We start from the raw sequence: 14,807 nt of genomic DNA on the forward strand, positions 1-14,807 counted from the left end.
CTGAATTGCATTAAGACGTCAGGTATTTCAGATGTTCGTGAAGGACCAGCCTGTATACAGTCGTTCAACGATGGACCAGTAGACTTGGCAGATGCATCATAGGCTATTCTTACTTTGGTTCTCTGCTTGTCCTCACGTACGACTGGATGATGTGCCAAGTAATGAAGGCGACCAAGCTGGACTGGCGCGTTGGGATCTGCATCAGAGATTATTTCTTGCGACGATTGCTCGTCAATAATGCGACTGTACTCCGCGAATAGTTCAGGGTTTCCTCTCAGATGCTTTAGAACAGAGGCCAGGCGTGAGACTGCTAATGCATAGTTGTCCGGTAACAGTGTGTGTTGTTCCTTCCAAGGTAGAGAGACTTCATAACGATCATCGCACCAGCGAATGGTGTCCAAGAGCTTGTCGTGTGCTGTCCCCTCGTGTAGTGACACACCGATACTTTTTAACTCCCAGAACTTCTTTACTTGTTCTACTAGGGGGTCTTCATCCTTTAGACTGATATTTAGGTCATCACAGCTAGAAGTGTTAAGCCTCAGGGTGTGGCATGTCACCAGATTAACATCAGAACCCGAACCAGGTGCGTGGGGCATGAGTCCAGGCAACACCCATCCAAGACTCCTTTTCATCGGCACGGGTCCTGATATCCCCCGTTTCATGTCTCTAGTAAAGAAAGACCAGTAGAAATCGTTTCCAATCAATAGATCTACTTCTGAACCACAGTCTTCGGTTGGGTGATCTGCGAGTTCCAGGTCAGCCAAATGACTGTAAGACTGTTGTGCAAATTGCACAGCTTGATCCTTTAACGGACTGCAAATGAGAGGGACTGCAAATGAGAGGGACTGCAAGGGCAGTCATCTGAACCTTTGAGCTTTCACTCAGTCCACTGACACAGAACTCGACGACATCACATTCCTTTAATTGCTCATTCTCTTGACCAAACGTCTTGATAAGTAGCTTCTCTTTCTTGGGGAGTAAATTTAGTTTCGCCTTTGCGCGTTCTGATATGTAACTTCTCTGGCTGCCACTCTCGAATAAGATGCTCATTTTCACCACAGGATGCAACTGATGAACCCTCGAGACTTGAGCAATGGCAGTTTGTAACAGGATTGACGTGTTCGAGTCCAGATAAACGGTTGTAGAGGACTTGTTCTCATTAGATCTGCGTTCTCCTCCATCAGACGCCACCATACTGCTTCCTCGAGATTGGATTTCCGAGGTACCACTGCCACGGTTGGCATTTTCACAGACTGACATATGATGTTTTCCTGAGCAAATACGGCACACCTTGTTCGGTGAGCAATTTTTCGCCAAGTGGTTGCGCCGTAAACGAACAAAGCAACGACCCTGTTGTTTTAAAAGATTTCTTCTTGCGCTGATATCGGTAACTGTACCACAACTTGCGCTTGGGTGACTGCTTACAGAATGTGCAGCTGACAGGTTGCTCAGACTGATTAGTTAGCGTTGTGCCGGTCCGGACATCTTTACCCTTATTCGTTTGACTTGAGAGTGGTCTCTTGGAAGTGAAAGAATCAGACGAGTTTGTTCCAATAGGCTCGCAGCGTTCCCTTGCTTCGATTTCAGAGTCAAAGGCCTTTAAAGTGCCTATGAAGTAAAAAATAATTGCTGCCTGTCTGAAAGGGTTTTCAAAGTAAAGAAGAATGGCGTTTTCCTTTTTGGAATATCTTTTTTCGTTTTAGAGATATTAACGTTTTTGTGAGGAAAGTGATGACGTCATAGGTGGTTCCACTGAAACAACACAATACTCAGTCGAGAATAACTCTAGAAATATTAAAGCAGTGTTCTTTAAACTTGGCACCAGAAATGTACATCACAAAAGAAACATAATGACACCTGCCGTGCTATTGCCATGACAACAGTTATGCCGCTGGTTCTGTTTTAATTAAGACTAAAATTCTCAGATTTTATCTTAGACAAGGATCATCCACTCCCACCAATCTAATGGGGAGAGTTAAGACAATATGGGAACCATGTGTGTTCCGAGCAAGACCCTCTGTCCCGCTTTAAAAGGTTGCAAATGGGGATGTCTGGTTTTTCACAGAAAGAGACTGGAGCCAAGAGTGTTGCCATGGCAACAATATAGTAGGTGTCATTCTGTTTCTTTTGTGATATACATTTCTGTTGCCAAGTTTGAAGAACACTGCTTTAATATTTCTAGAGTTATTCTCGATTGAGTGTTGTGCTGTTTTAGAGGAACCACCTATGACGCCATCACTCTCCTCATTTGCATAATACAAAAACGTGAATATCTCTAAAACGAAAAAAGATCTTCCAAAAAGGAAAACGCCATTCTTCGTTACTTTGAAGAGCCCTTTAAACAAGCAGGAATTGTTTTTTACTTCATAGGCACTTTAAGAGACCATCCAAGTCCCATTTGGGTTGATCTACAGCTCTCGAGATTATTAGACGCATGCTTGGGGGTCGTTTTTCCTTAAGAAGGGGAACCAAGAGTTTTCCATACGACTCACATTGTATCCCCAGGCCTTGGAGGGCTCGAACGTGGCCCTGGACTCGATCATAAAGGAAGCGAAGGCGTTTCAAGGCATTGTCAACTGTTACTGGTGCTACCTTCACTAGACCCTCCATGTGACCATTAATGATTATCTGGGGCTGCCCAAAACGTTTCTTTAAAATGGCTTTGGCTGCTCCATAGTTTTCTGCTGTCAGCGGTAGCCCTCGAATAGCTCCTGCGGCGGATCCTTCCAGTAAATTGTTCAAGTATCAACATCTGATAAACTAGGATTGTCATCGTCAGCACTTCTGAATGAATCCCAGAATGGAGTGAAAGAAATAGGATCACCATTGAATTTCTTAAGAATAATCTTGAGCAGTTTTGCCTTCCCAGCTCCTAGGCTTTCGGTAAACGAGTTAGAGTTAGAGTTAGAAGGATGATGAGAAATTGACTTATCTGTGTGTCCAGAGTTTTCCACTTCTACTGCGTTTAGAGCCTGGTCAATTTGCACTATCATCTGATAAATAGATTCTCTGAAGATTCCAGTTTCGCTGATTTCGTCTTCGATATGTACTTCCGTAATTAAGGTCAGAATTTCGTCGTCCAAGGCACCAAGAATGTCCAATTTTTTGGTTAGAGCGATCCGATACGTTTTCACTTGATTTGCCGCAGATAGTTCAAAATGGTCGAGTAAGGCTTGCACCTTTTCCAGAGTTGTTGTCACTAGCCTTTATGACCTCCACGGATTTTCTTCTTCTTTTTAGTGCAGAGTGCACTATTGGGATGGTTTTGGGGGCTGCCTTGTGCTAAGGAACTAAGGCACTAAGGTGTAGACTTTAATAACGCTTTCACCGGTCGGTAAAACGCAGTTAATAGAACATGACACCCCTTGAGGGTTAGGCTGTTTACGTTTGTCACGCAATCCAGCAGGATAAACAATAGTATAATACTAAATGCTGAATTCATGAATGAACGTTCCCTTATTCTAGCAGTTTGCACAAACACTATTCATGTCTGTATTTTAGCTTCTATCTCGCGGTATAATCTAACAAAATATCTTGGCTTCTCCTAGATTGGCCCATATATTTGTTAGCTCCATTCATTGTTAACAAGCTCGCCACGTTGTGTCTACTTAGTTCATAGTACAGCTGTACCCGTTGGTCGAACTTTGAGACACTGTCTTGCTATATAAATCTCAATAAACTGTCAGAGGGCATTATCTTGGCAGCTTGCACGAGAGTACACAGTTGTAGCAATTTAGCTTTAAAATTATGGCTCGCCCACGTTCTAAGTCTTCGAAGGCCACGCGAACAGATGAACTCAAAAACCTTTCCATCGAAGTTCTTCGCCTTCGTCTGCACAGTCTTAATCTTCCAATCACTGCAAGCCGTGCCCGAATGCTTGAAAGGCTGAGGCTGGCGACCAATTCAGCACCCATAGCCATTCAACGCCGCTCCAGAAGTCGCCCTCACAATGGACAGGTGCACAAAAACAAATCTTCGGCTTCAAACATACGCGTTCGTCCGCGTCCGAAGCCTAATGTCCCGTCAAAACAGGCTGACGCGGAGACCCACAATTCCGACGAAGACGGGCGATCGGACGTCGACTCAGCCGTCGAAGAACTGTTGGAGGACTTTGAGCCACAAGTCCTTCAGAATGCGATATTTTCGCCCGCTCAGATGTCGGCCATCCAGGAAACCGTGTCGACCTCCGTTAACGAAGCTTTGCGGGTCTTCAACAACCACGAGGCCCAAGCACGTTTCTCGGACGATCTTCGCACTCCTAGTCCTCGCATCCTGAACACAGTGACTCCTCTGGGCCTGCATCGTCCCCTGGCAGGTTTATTGGTGAAAATGTGGCTCTCCTCCGAAATGTTGTCTACTACTCTACCACTTTTGATGTGCCTGTTGCTATTCTTTCGCTTGACCAAGAAAAGGCTTTTGACAGGGTGGACTAGGATTTCATGTGGTCAATTTTATCTACTATGGGTTTTGGCCCTTCTTTCATCTCATGGGTCAACCTTTTCTACAATCGTGTTCAAAGTGCTGTTAATGTTAATGGTTATTTGTCTCCCTTCTTTGGTCTATCTCGTGGTGTGCGTCAAGGCTGTCATCTCTCCCCTCTGCTATATATGTGCTGGTTTCTGAAGTTCTTGCTGTAAATATCCGTTGTAACCCCGGCATTTCTGGTCTTACCTCTTCCTGGGTCATCACCTTTGCCTCCCATTTCTCAATATGCCGATGATACCTCTCTCGTCTTGTCATCTGACGACTCCGTCAAAGCTGCCTTTGACACCTATGATTTGTACGAGAAAACCTCTGGTTCTAAATTAAATCGTGGTAAGTCTAAGGGCCTTTGGCTTGGTAGCTGGCGCGGCCGTTCAGATCCTCCCGTTGACCTTGATTGGTCCTCGTTTAAGCTGAAGGTCCTGGGTGTGTTCATTGGTATCGGTGACCTGGTTGAGGACAATTGGCGGCCTCGTATTGATGCTGTGGACAAGGTCCTCTCCTCTTGGCGTTCTCGTTCCCTGTCCCTTCGAGGAAAGGCTCTTGTTATCAACGCGCTTGCTTTGTCTCATATTTGGTATGTTGCTTCCCTTGTTCACATGCCGCCTCGTGTCATGCATGAGCTTTGTACCTTGGTGTTCAACTACTTTTGGAGCGGCAAACGTGACCTTGTCTCCCGTGCTGTTGTTGTCCAGTCGCCCCTTTTCGGCGGCTTTTCTCTTGTAGGTGTTAAGTTGAAAGTCTGGTCCCTTTTAGCTCAATGGGTGAAGCGTTTTGCTTCCTCCCGTTCTGGTTGGGTTTCGTTTATCTCCTTTTGGTTTGATTTGTCCTTCAGTGCCTCTCCCCTTGATGTGTTCTCTTCCCCGTTGTCCTTTCGACCTGGTGATCTCCCACCTTTCTACAAGTCTTTGGTTTTGGCTTGGCGTGAGCTTGGTGGTGCCTTTTTCACCTCCCGGTCCTTTTTGGCCTTTGGTTCTGCTGATCCTCACTTTTTTGTTCCTGTCTGTTCTATGACTACGAAGTCCTGTTATCTGTTTTTGTTGTCTGAAAGGCTTGCTGACCCCCATTGTGTTGAAAAGTTTGCTCCTATGTTTGGTTCGCTCTACTGGCCCTCTACGTGACGTTCTTTGTCCTTTTTTGACCTGGATCGCCAAGTGTTATACCTTAAGGCTACCGTATACCTTCAGGGGTGTCTCGCGTCCAAGCGATGCAGCGCGTCCGGTTTAAGCTGTAGATACCTAAGCCCCTATATCAAATTAAAGCTTATAGAGCTGGCTATCAAACCATACCAAAACTTTTGAAATAAAATGAATTGCCAATTTTTTCACGGCCACTAAATGCAAGCGTCCTAATCACCTTTTGGAAGCTACAAGTCAAAGCGAATTTTGTTTTTCGCCAATTTATATTTTTCCTCGGTTTCAGGACAAAAAGCGCTAAAAAAGCGTGTCTGCGTTTTTCCATATTCAATTGTAGTAAAAAGTTACAGAACATTTTCGAAATAGGATTTAAAAAATGTGAAGTGATCGTACAAAAATCGCTCTCGGAGAAAAAATATTTCGAAATAAACAATTCGCAGACACGTTTTTGTTTTTTATATGTTAATCTAGCTACTGTCCAAATTTGAGGGCAAACAAACAAATTCCGTTTGAGTTGTAACTCTGTAAAGTGTCTTCTTCAAGCGAAAAAATTTATCCGAGAAAACAGCGCTAAGAAAAATATCTTGCTTCGCAAACAAACCCCGCCCACAAACGCCTTCAACTGGGTTCTCAGATCACTGAGCCAATCAGCGCTTGGAAAATTTACTACCAATTAACTCGCGGTGAAATTTACGCGTGAATCTGCAAAAAAACCTTGCCGTTTCGCAATGCGCTCAAGGCGGAGAGATAATTTTTCTGCAGCTGGGTTTTTCTTGAAGCTGGTTTGGCAAAACGGGGAAGACGAAAAAGGATACGAACGCTAGAGTAGCTGGGCGACGAGAACAAACAAAAGAAAGCGCGGCAGAGCAAATGTGCATGGATAATATTCCAGTGGATCTCGATGAGTTAGACGATTCATCGGTATCGATCTCAACAAAAGAGTCACTGTAAACATCGCTGTTATCGCTGTCGAGTTCCCAAATTTTGCACAACCTTTCTCTTCTCTTGACTCGATCTTTTTGCCCGCTTGATACGTCCGTCGCTTCACCCGCGAGGCCAACTTTCTCTTCTTCACTCATTGATGTATTTTCATTCATTCTTCGCTTTTTCGAACTGGTAAACGGAGTTTTCCGTGGTCCATGTTTACTTATAACTTAACAGAATTGCATCTAATACGAAAAATGCTTGGATTAACAATGCTGATTAACTGAGTAGCCAGCCAATTCGTGGTATCCATATCGGTAATACTCCCGCGAAAGGTAGTCTCGGTTGATTGCATACACGTTATAGGGCTGTCAATCAAGAGGGAACTTTTACTTCCGGCCATAACGTAAAACATCCATTTCTCCGCCAATATTAGGTTTTTTTCAATTTGTTTTCAGAAATTAGAGATTACTCTTCGACCATTAGTTTGAACCAAAAATCCAAATTTGAAGAAAATTGCCGATCTGAAGGTATACTGTAACCTTAATTGGAAGACTGCCCACGGTTTCCTCTACACTGCTGAGCGTTTTTCCTCTTTTGGCCTTCCTGTCCCTCTTCCGTGTTTTTGTGGTGCTCCTGTTGAGACTTTGTCTCACTTGTTTTACGCTTGTCCTTTGGCCCAAAGTGTTCTGTCATGGCTCCAATCACTGATGTTCTCCTTTAGTCCGATGTCTCCTGTTCTGCTTGTCCGTCATTCTCTCTTTGGCCTGAATCCTGTTGAGTTACGTGCTACTCCTCGTATTTTTGTTTACACTCTGAATGTGTGTAAATTCCTCATTTGGCGGTCTAGGAATGACTTTCGTTTTCGTGGTGTACAACCGGGTGCTTTTTCTGTCATCGAGAGTGTGAAGGCGCGTGTGAAGTTCAACCTTCCGTTGTTCTTCAAGCGTTTCAAGTCCTCTCGTCGCCGTCGTTATTTTCATCGTCAATGGGGTGCTTGTGGTGTTATTGCTTCTGTTACTGCTGGTCAGCTGTCCCTTAATATCTAGTTTTAGTTTGTATTAGGTTTTTGTTCTGTGTCCTCTCGTACTGGGTCTCCTTAGTTGGTGTACTGTTCGGAGGTTTGTGTCCGTTCTGTTTTGTTTTGTCCCGTTCTATCTGTCTTGTGATTGTCCTTTGTTTTTGTGTTGTCCTGTTTGTTTTAGTCGTGTGTCGGGGTTTTTGGGTTGGGAATTTTTGTAACGAGGTAGGCGAGGTTCGATTCCTCGACGAAGTTGGCGAGCTGGCTACTTTTGTAGGTGCCCCCTACCTTAGGTAGGCTTATTAGCGTTGGACTAGCACTGTATCCTCGCTATGGATGAGACTTACAGTCGGCGGGTATTGCACTCCCCGCAAGGGGAACCGGCCGTCTACCTTAAATATAAAAAAATTCGATTCGTGGGCTATTAATCTGTTAGACTGACACCAGGTGTACACCTGGTCTAATATAGACTGCAGCGTCAAGATGATATTGTCGATGTTCTCGCCAATTGTAAAAATTGTGGTATCGTCAGCAAACATGAATAAGTCACCACTAGTTATCGCTTCTGGAAGGTCGTTAACAAAAATTGAAAATAATTTGGGCCCTGATATTGAGCCTTGGGAAACTCCATATGTGATGGTTTTTGACTCGCACTGATAACCTGATATTTGGACAAACTGCTTATGTGCAGACATGTAATCATCAATCCAGGAAAGCAGGTCACCTGATATACCAATGGCTTTTAGCTTTTCTAGTAGGACGCTATGATTCACAGTGTCAAAAGCTTTCCGAAAGTCAATGAAAAGTACGCCCACTTTCAGGCCCATGTCCAGTGCATTTTTCCATGTCTCTGTTAGGTGAAGTAAGAGGCTCTCAGTTGAATAGTTTTTCCGAAATCCCAATTGCTTGTGACATAACAAACCTTGTGTATCCATATGGTTGTTCAAGGTATCACTCACAACATCTAAGATTTTTCCTGGGATACTGAGAAGGGAGATAGGTCTGTAGTTTACGTCCGTAGGTGAGCCTTTCTTAAATATTGGATTAACACGTGATAATTTCCAGCTTGAAGGGAAAAATGCATCGCTCACACTCGTCCTAAAGATTGGTAATAAACTATGGATAGTAGAGAAACCAATCATGGAGAGGTCCCTGGGGGATACATGGTCAGGACCAGTAGCCTTCTTGGGGTTAGCAGCTTTTGTCAGTTTATTTTTAACCAGTTCCCAGTTCATGTCAACATTGTCTCTGGTAGGTGTGACTCTAGTGATATAGATGTTTAAGGATGATAAGTCCAAAGGGTCAAGTTACTTGGTGAGGTCTTCGCTGACATTCACAAAAAAGTCATTGAAATATTCCGCCTTCTTTAAGTCATGGATTATTATCTCCCCGTTGTGATCACAGATTGGACCAATGTTTTTGATCTTGTGTTTCCTCAAGACTTGGTTACCCAATTTCCAAAATTCACTAAGGTTAGTAGCTTCTTTGAATAATTTTTGCCAATACGCAGCTTCGGCGCTCTTTAGTAGCTTCTTTACCTCATTTCTCTTCTGTTTATAGAAACTCCATATCTCGGGGTCGCCTGATGACTTCGCCTTTCCTAGGAGTTTGTATCTCTTGTTCATTTCTTTTCTAACGGAGGTGTTAATCCATGGAAGAGACTTAACTCTTATTTTGACATCTCTAGGGGTAAATGGCGATGTAGGATTTCATTATATAAGTATTGCCAGGTATCTACGCTGTCATCGATGTCATCGAATAGCCCAGTTATATGCCAGGGAACCTGATCGAAATCGCTTCTAAGTTGCCTTGTGTCTAGCGATTTAGTTCCTGGTTGAGGTAACTTTGGGTTTTGCATTACTTCTTGCAACTTTGAAGACAGCGAATGTTAGGTGGTGGTCAGAGATGTCCAAGTCAATGGAACCAGAGGTTTGTATTTTCGAAGGCTGACTAGAAAAATTCTACTAGTATATTAATGCAAATGTTGTAATCTGTTTGGTTGAGCCATGAACGCTATCAGCCATTAGTGTGCAGTGGCTGGAGGTCGTCTAGGAAATGGCGACATTTTTTTGCAAAGTTGTGGAGGAAAATTTTGATGCAAATGGATAATTAAATTCCTGAAAAGTCAAAATGAAGAACATTTTCGGTTTCTTGACATTTAAAAAAGTTGAAATTCGAGCGACCTTGTTCAGGCGCAAAGTTAAATACTACGTCAAGAAATAACTGGAAACCGTTATTTGAAGTAAATTTTAGTAAGAATCAGGGGCGGATCCAGGAATTTCTGAAAGGGGAGGTTGTACACTATTGTAGTAACCTTTAACGCCAGTGGTGTGGAAGGCGAGTTACGGCCCCGTACCTCTGGCACGAGCTCTTAAGGGGTCCGGAGCCATGCCCCTCTCCCCAAAAAATAATGTTTCCGATTTTTCCCTCTAAAACGCCTTTTGCAGCATTCCCGAGACTTCAAAAGAGCTGTGAAGGCATGATATAAAATCTGGAATTTATCTTATTTCTCAGCCAGGAACCCAAAAATAATAATGCATGATTGAAATGATTGAAATGCAGGCCCACAGACTCTTGACATTGAATATGATCGTTGGATGAGAAAATGGCAATCAGAGATGGACAGACCAGATGCGCTTCAACCCGCATTAGAGGTTTGAACTCAATTTGGTTTTATTGAAATGTCCTTTAAGTTAACAAACAACAGATTTATTGATTAAACGTTTTTTTCTATCTATAGGTTTGTGATCCCGGCATCTTCCCCAACATCCACTCTTTGTTGCGAATTATAAATACACTTCCAGTCACTTCAGCTGACAACAAGCGATCAAACGGCACTTTGAAACTAGTCAAGGGCTACCTGTGGGCCACTAAGACAACGGAGAGACTCTCTAGCTTGGCGTTAATGAGCATTCACTTTAAAAAGTCCGTCGATTATGATGCTCTTGTTTAGAGATTTACTGAACAACAACCTGGGAGAATGTTACTCGTTGATCCCATCTTTGAGGAAACTTACCCATGACTTTTTAGAGCACATAGCGAATAAAAATATCTGACTGTAATTTTAGTTTTATTTTCTAAATTGTTCTCGATTACTGTAAATACTTAAGCGTAGTCAAAGATATTAAACAACCAACAATCATTCCTCAAAACGCTGGAAATCACGTTTTTAAATTCTGCAGGGGGTGTGCCCCAACCCCCTTAAAAGGGTCTGCCTTTGTCGAACAATTCTCCGAATCCCCCTTCAACAAATCCTAACCGGCCTGGATCTGCCCAGATTTCATGACTCGTAACATGAATGAAAAAGAAACGCGTTAACACAGGAATGTGTAACCAATCGATTTATAGTCGTGAGTAGTCGAGAACGAAAAGACCAATCCCATTCAAAAAAAAAAGAGTAAGCAACAGTAGGAACAAATTAAATTCGTGAACAAAAAGATTACAGCGAATCGACGAATCCCTGTGGTTTCGACTATGCACTTTGTCAAACCCAGGCGTTCGTTGATGGTGAATTTAGACAATTAAGTGAGTGAAGCTTTTCTTTTGTAGCATTTACGATAAATTTCCTTTAGGTTAGTTTCACAATATGCCACAGCTGTCGAAGTAAGGGTCAGTCTGGAGTGAAAGGCTTTACAAGATACGTTCAAGTGTTCGATCGATACCGTTGGCGCCAGCAAAATGTCGACCAGGCTTTCATGAATACGGTAAAGAATATCTGCTTTAAGGCTTTGACCCTCTTTAGGGGAGGTCTGAACCCCGTTTGGGGATCAGAGCATGTTAGTTTCAGTTACACGATATTGAACTGTTCCAGTTAGCTTGTCCTTCATCAATTCATTCAGAAACTATTGACCGACACCCGACGATATCAATCAATGAAAGTCAATCCTTGATTACCAATCAATATAATCAGCAAAAAAATTGACTGATACTGATTTATCTGACCGATCAATAATAATCAATACACACTCATAAAATGTCTTAATTGCTATTGATTGTCATTGATTTTTATTGATATCAATAAATGGTTGCCCAACAGTAAAAAATCCGAGTTTGGCGGTGCACAGAAAGACTTGCACACGTGCCGGGTGCCACTTTAACGTCCATTATGTCGGCTCTACATAGAGCCCCGGCCAAACGATCACAACATTTCAATACAACATATCACAACATTGTTTGGCACAGCATGTCGCGCGTTTGTCCACCCTCTTGTGACGTGTTGCGACTTGTCGAGACATGCTGGGTATTGTTGGCTCAAATTTGAAGATGGTCAAATTTTTCATGCAATATTTGTAGATGTTGCATGATGTTATAGTTATTTGGCCAGGTTCTGGATAGTACTGTATAGCGGTGTATAGTACTGTATAGATGTGTATACGGATTCATAAGGCTGTGCAGGGGTGTATGATAAGGTATAGGTTTGTATAGGGCTATGTATTGGGATGTATAGGGCTATATAGGGGTTTATAGTGCTGTACAGGGGTGTACAATGCGGTATAGGGGTGTATAGGGCTGTATAGGACTGTACAGGGATCTGTAGTGCTTTATAGGGCTGTATAGGGGTGTGTATAGATGTGTACACTTCATGCTGTTACATGTGGTTTCCCCTCGAACCTCACTAGATGTTTTATAGTGTTCTTCATTTGGCTACCGCTGACCTCTCCTCAGTCTCCACTCAGCTATATTAGGATGGCATTTAAATTGTTTTCAATTTTTAAGTCTTCATTTTCTCGTAAAAAAATAATCTTTATTTCTATTTTCTGTGGAAAAAAATTAATTTTCCGGGAAAATGCCACTAAAATTCTCGAATAATAATAAAGTATTGTCAGTATTGTTATTAATAATGCTTGATGCTTTTGCCTCACTAAAATGCTTAAAAAATGCTAGCATAAAGCTCCCACCAAACGATCGCAACATTGTTGGGCGCAACATGTTGCGCTTGTTTGGCCACCCTGTTGCAACGTGTTGCGACATGTTGGGTATTGAAAGTCGAACTAGTGCGCATGCCCGGGTGCAACATTGTTGCACGAACATGGCCAAACGACGACAACATCATGCAACATCCACAAATGTTGCAACTTTATGCTCAGATTCCTGTTTATATCCGTCTTAAATTGGAATGAAATGCTATGAAATCCCAGATTCGGAAACTAAGACACAGGTTCAACAACTCGGGAGTGCAGCGTATTATTGGCCTTGCATTACTAACAGTCTTACACAGGACACTTCCTTTTCGTAAAACTTGTAACCTACGTAGACCCGTTTTATCCTTACTTTAATTAGTTTGTTTGGTTCATCATTTCCGCCACTCCTTTTAGTTTCGAAATTTAGTAACATCTAAACCTGAAGAAGGCTGGTCTGGCCAGCCGAAATATTGTTTTAAATATACCCGTTGTATCAGCCTTGCAATAGTTTTGACTTCTCATCCTTTTACTTTTCAAGTTTGGCTGATTAGATCTCCTGTGAGATCCAACGTTCAATCAAGCAGGACCTTCGTTCACGGCTCTGCAGTTCATTTAGCTTTCCATGTGAACTCTTTCGTTTCTAACAAGCAGCCCATGCGTAGACGATAAAGAACATTAAAAACAGATAAAGAAAAGAGTATGTAATAAAATGTTCTCCTTTTAAGATGTTGTTAGGTTATGATCGGTTATAGTTTCAAAACAGTCAAACATCGCTAGTTAGAAGTCATTAACTCGAAGTTTCCGTTATTTGCAGTCATTTAAAATTAGTTTATTAATGTATTTTTAGATCCTCTAGGCAGTTTCAAGTACAAGATTCGACATGCATATATATGTATATATCAGAGCAAATAAACTTTATTTCATTATCATTTGATGCTTTGAATATCTTTGTGAAGCGAAATGTCGACTCAAGACAGTGACATTTACTGAAAAGGGAAAAGTTATTACGTTTAGTTTAACACACTTTAGAACATAAACTACTACAATACTTATTTGATTAAAAACACAGAAATGCGTACCAGCTGATGAGGTACAGTATTAACGAAACTATATTGTTGTAACGGATGTAAATGTGCGTCGAAAGCAAATGCAAATTAGGTTTCTACTTATTAATATGGTTCACCTTTCAGCATAATATATAGATTCAGCCAAGCCTAAGAGTGGCCAGACAATATAAACATAAAACTTCACCTGAAAGTTACAATTTTCGCTTATCCTGGGTTAGCTTAATCGGGCTTTGAACAACCCGGCCCAGGAACTCCGCTTTTAGGCTTGGCTACATCTACATACAGTCGAACCTCCCGTAAGCGACCACCCAAAATGTCAAGCCTAGGTGGTCGCTTACGGGAAGTGGTGGCTTTCAAGAGGTTCCAAATACAGTGATTTGACTTGGAAACATTTGGTATTTTGAAAACTGGCCGCTGAGGAGAGGTGGTCGCTTACGAGAGGTGGGTTCGCCTGTATTAATCAATATTTGTTAATTAAAATCAATATTAAGCAAAGAAAAGCGATACTCAGTCAACTTTCAGTTCTTGATGCTCATTGATTTCCAATATCAATTAATTGCAATTGATTGAACTGATTATTATTGAATTATTGATTTAGTGATTTTCATTGATTGATATCGTCAGGACTGACGACATTTGATATAGTTAGTAATAGTTATTGGATCGAGTGGAGTACAATCCAGGGAGTAATCGCGCGAGTAATTTCAAAATCAGACGAGCGCAAAGCGCGAGGCCGATTTGAAATTACGAGCACGATTACTCCCTGAACTGTGCGACACGAGGTCCAATTACTAATTAATCGTATCTATAACAAATTTTGGAATTAAAAATGTGTTTTGAGAACTTCTTTTGAGCGAAAACGTCTGTAGCGCTTTTCATAAGTTTTGAAAACTGAACGAAACATTTCGAAGGAAGCCATCAAAGTGCGTGTAATTGGCGTGCGAATCACGTGGGTATCCAACTACAGGTATCCAGTTACAAAAAGTTCAAATTGGATACCTGTAATTGAACACCCACGTGATTGCGCGCGGATTACGTGAAAAATAGGCGCACGGAGGTCCAATCACGATCGAGAGTTTTGTTATAGGTACGATTACACTGATAATGTTGGCTTTGAACAGTCTCATTCTCCTTGGTTTCTCTTTGATAACATTCTTATTTTTTTATGTGAACAGAGGTAACTAAAAAGTCTGTTTAAGAAGTTTGTGTTGAATACAATTATTATGTTACAACTACATGAATAGTTATAAGGTGTTTATGTACATTAGTTCCCGTT

The 14,807-nt window shown here is 42.0% G+C and overlaps 2 protein-coding genes and 2 pseudogenes across 3 annotated transcripts in view; 2 read left to right on the forward strand and 2 right to left on the reverse strand.

The window, feature by feature from the left end:
- The window catches only part of LOC110053117 (uncharacterized), a 1,594-nt gene extending 334 nt beyond the window's left edge, over positions 1 to 1,260 (reverse strand). Inside the window, exons 1-2 of the mRNA XM_089294607.1 lie at positions 868 to 1,260; positions 1 to 776 (exon numbers count right to left, since the gene is read on the reverse strand). The exon at positions 1 to 776 is cut by the window's left edge and continues 334 nt beyond it. Of these exons, the coding sequence (XP_089150733.1) occupies positions 1 to 776; positions 868 to 1,260 (1,169 nt within the window). The remainder of the gene's footprint in view (positions 777 to 867) is intronic.
- A 1,099-nt stretch (positions 1,261 to 2,359) lies between these two features.
- Positions 2,360 to 3,488, reverse strand: LOC149109251 (uncharacterized; annotated as a pseudogene).
- Positions 3,489 to 3,747: 259 nt separating this feature from the next.
- Positions 3,748 to 10,625, forward strand: LOC110053126 (uncharacterized; annotated as a pseudogene).
- LOC149109252 (52 kDa repressor of the inhibitor of the protein kinase-like) lies at positions 7,609 to 10,625 on the forward strand. Of its 2 annotated transcripts, XM_089293970.1 has the most exons (3): positions 7,609 to 9,492; positions 10,126 to 10,217; positions 10,304 to 10,625. In XM_089293970.1, the coding sequence occupies exons 2-3, from the start codon at positions 10,161 to 10,163 to the stop codon at positions 10,514 to 10,516; spliced, it is 270 nt and encodes an 89-aa protein (XP_089150096.1). In that variant the 5' UTR covers positions 7,609 to 9,492; positions 10,126 to 10,160; the 3' UTR covers positions 10,517 to 10,625. The 2 variants fall into 2 exon arrangements, with proteins under 2 accessions (XP_089150096.1, XP_089150095.1); XM_089293969.1 differs by having other exon boundaries at positions 7,609 to 10,217.
- Positions 10,626 to 14,807: the final 4,182 nt, after the last annotated feature.

The sequence above is a fragment of the Orbicella faveolata genome, unplaced genomic scaffold (assembly GCF_042242905.1).
Source record: "Orbicella faveolata isolate gen_17 unplaced genomic scaffold, um_ofav_v1 contig_25, whole genome shotgun sequence".
Lineage (NCBI taxonomy): Eukaryota > Metazoa > Cnidaria > Anthozoa > Scleractinia > Merulinidae > Orbicella > Orbicella faveolata.

What these genes read in the sequence shown, in the direction of transcription:
- LOC149109252 (XM_089293969.1), top strand. Translation starts at nt 10,161, where the DNA reads ATGAGAAAATGGCAATCAGAGATGGACAGACCAGATGCGCTTCAACCC. An exon ending in CGCTTCAACCCGCATTAGAG is followed by an intron (nt 10,218 to 10,303) that starts GTTTGAACTCAA and finishes TTCTATCTATAG; the next exon opens with GTTTGTGATCCCGGCATCTT.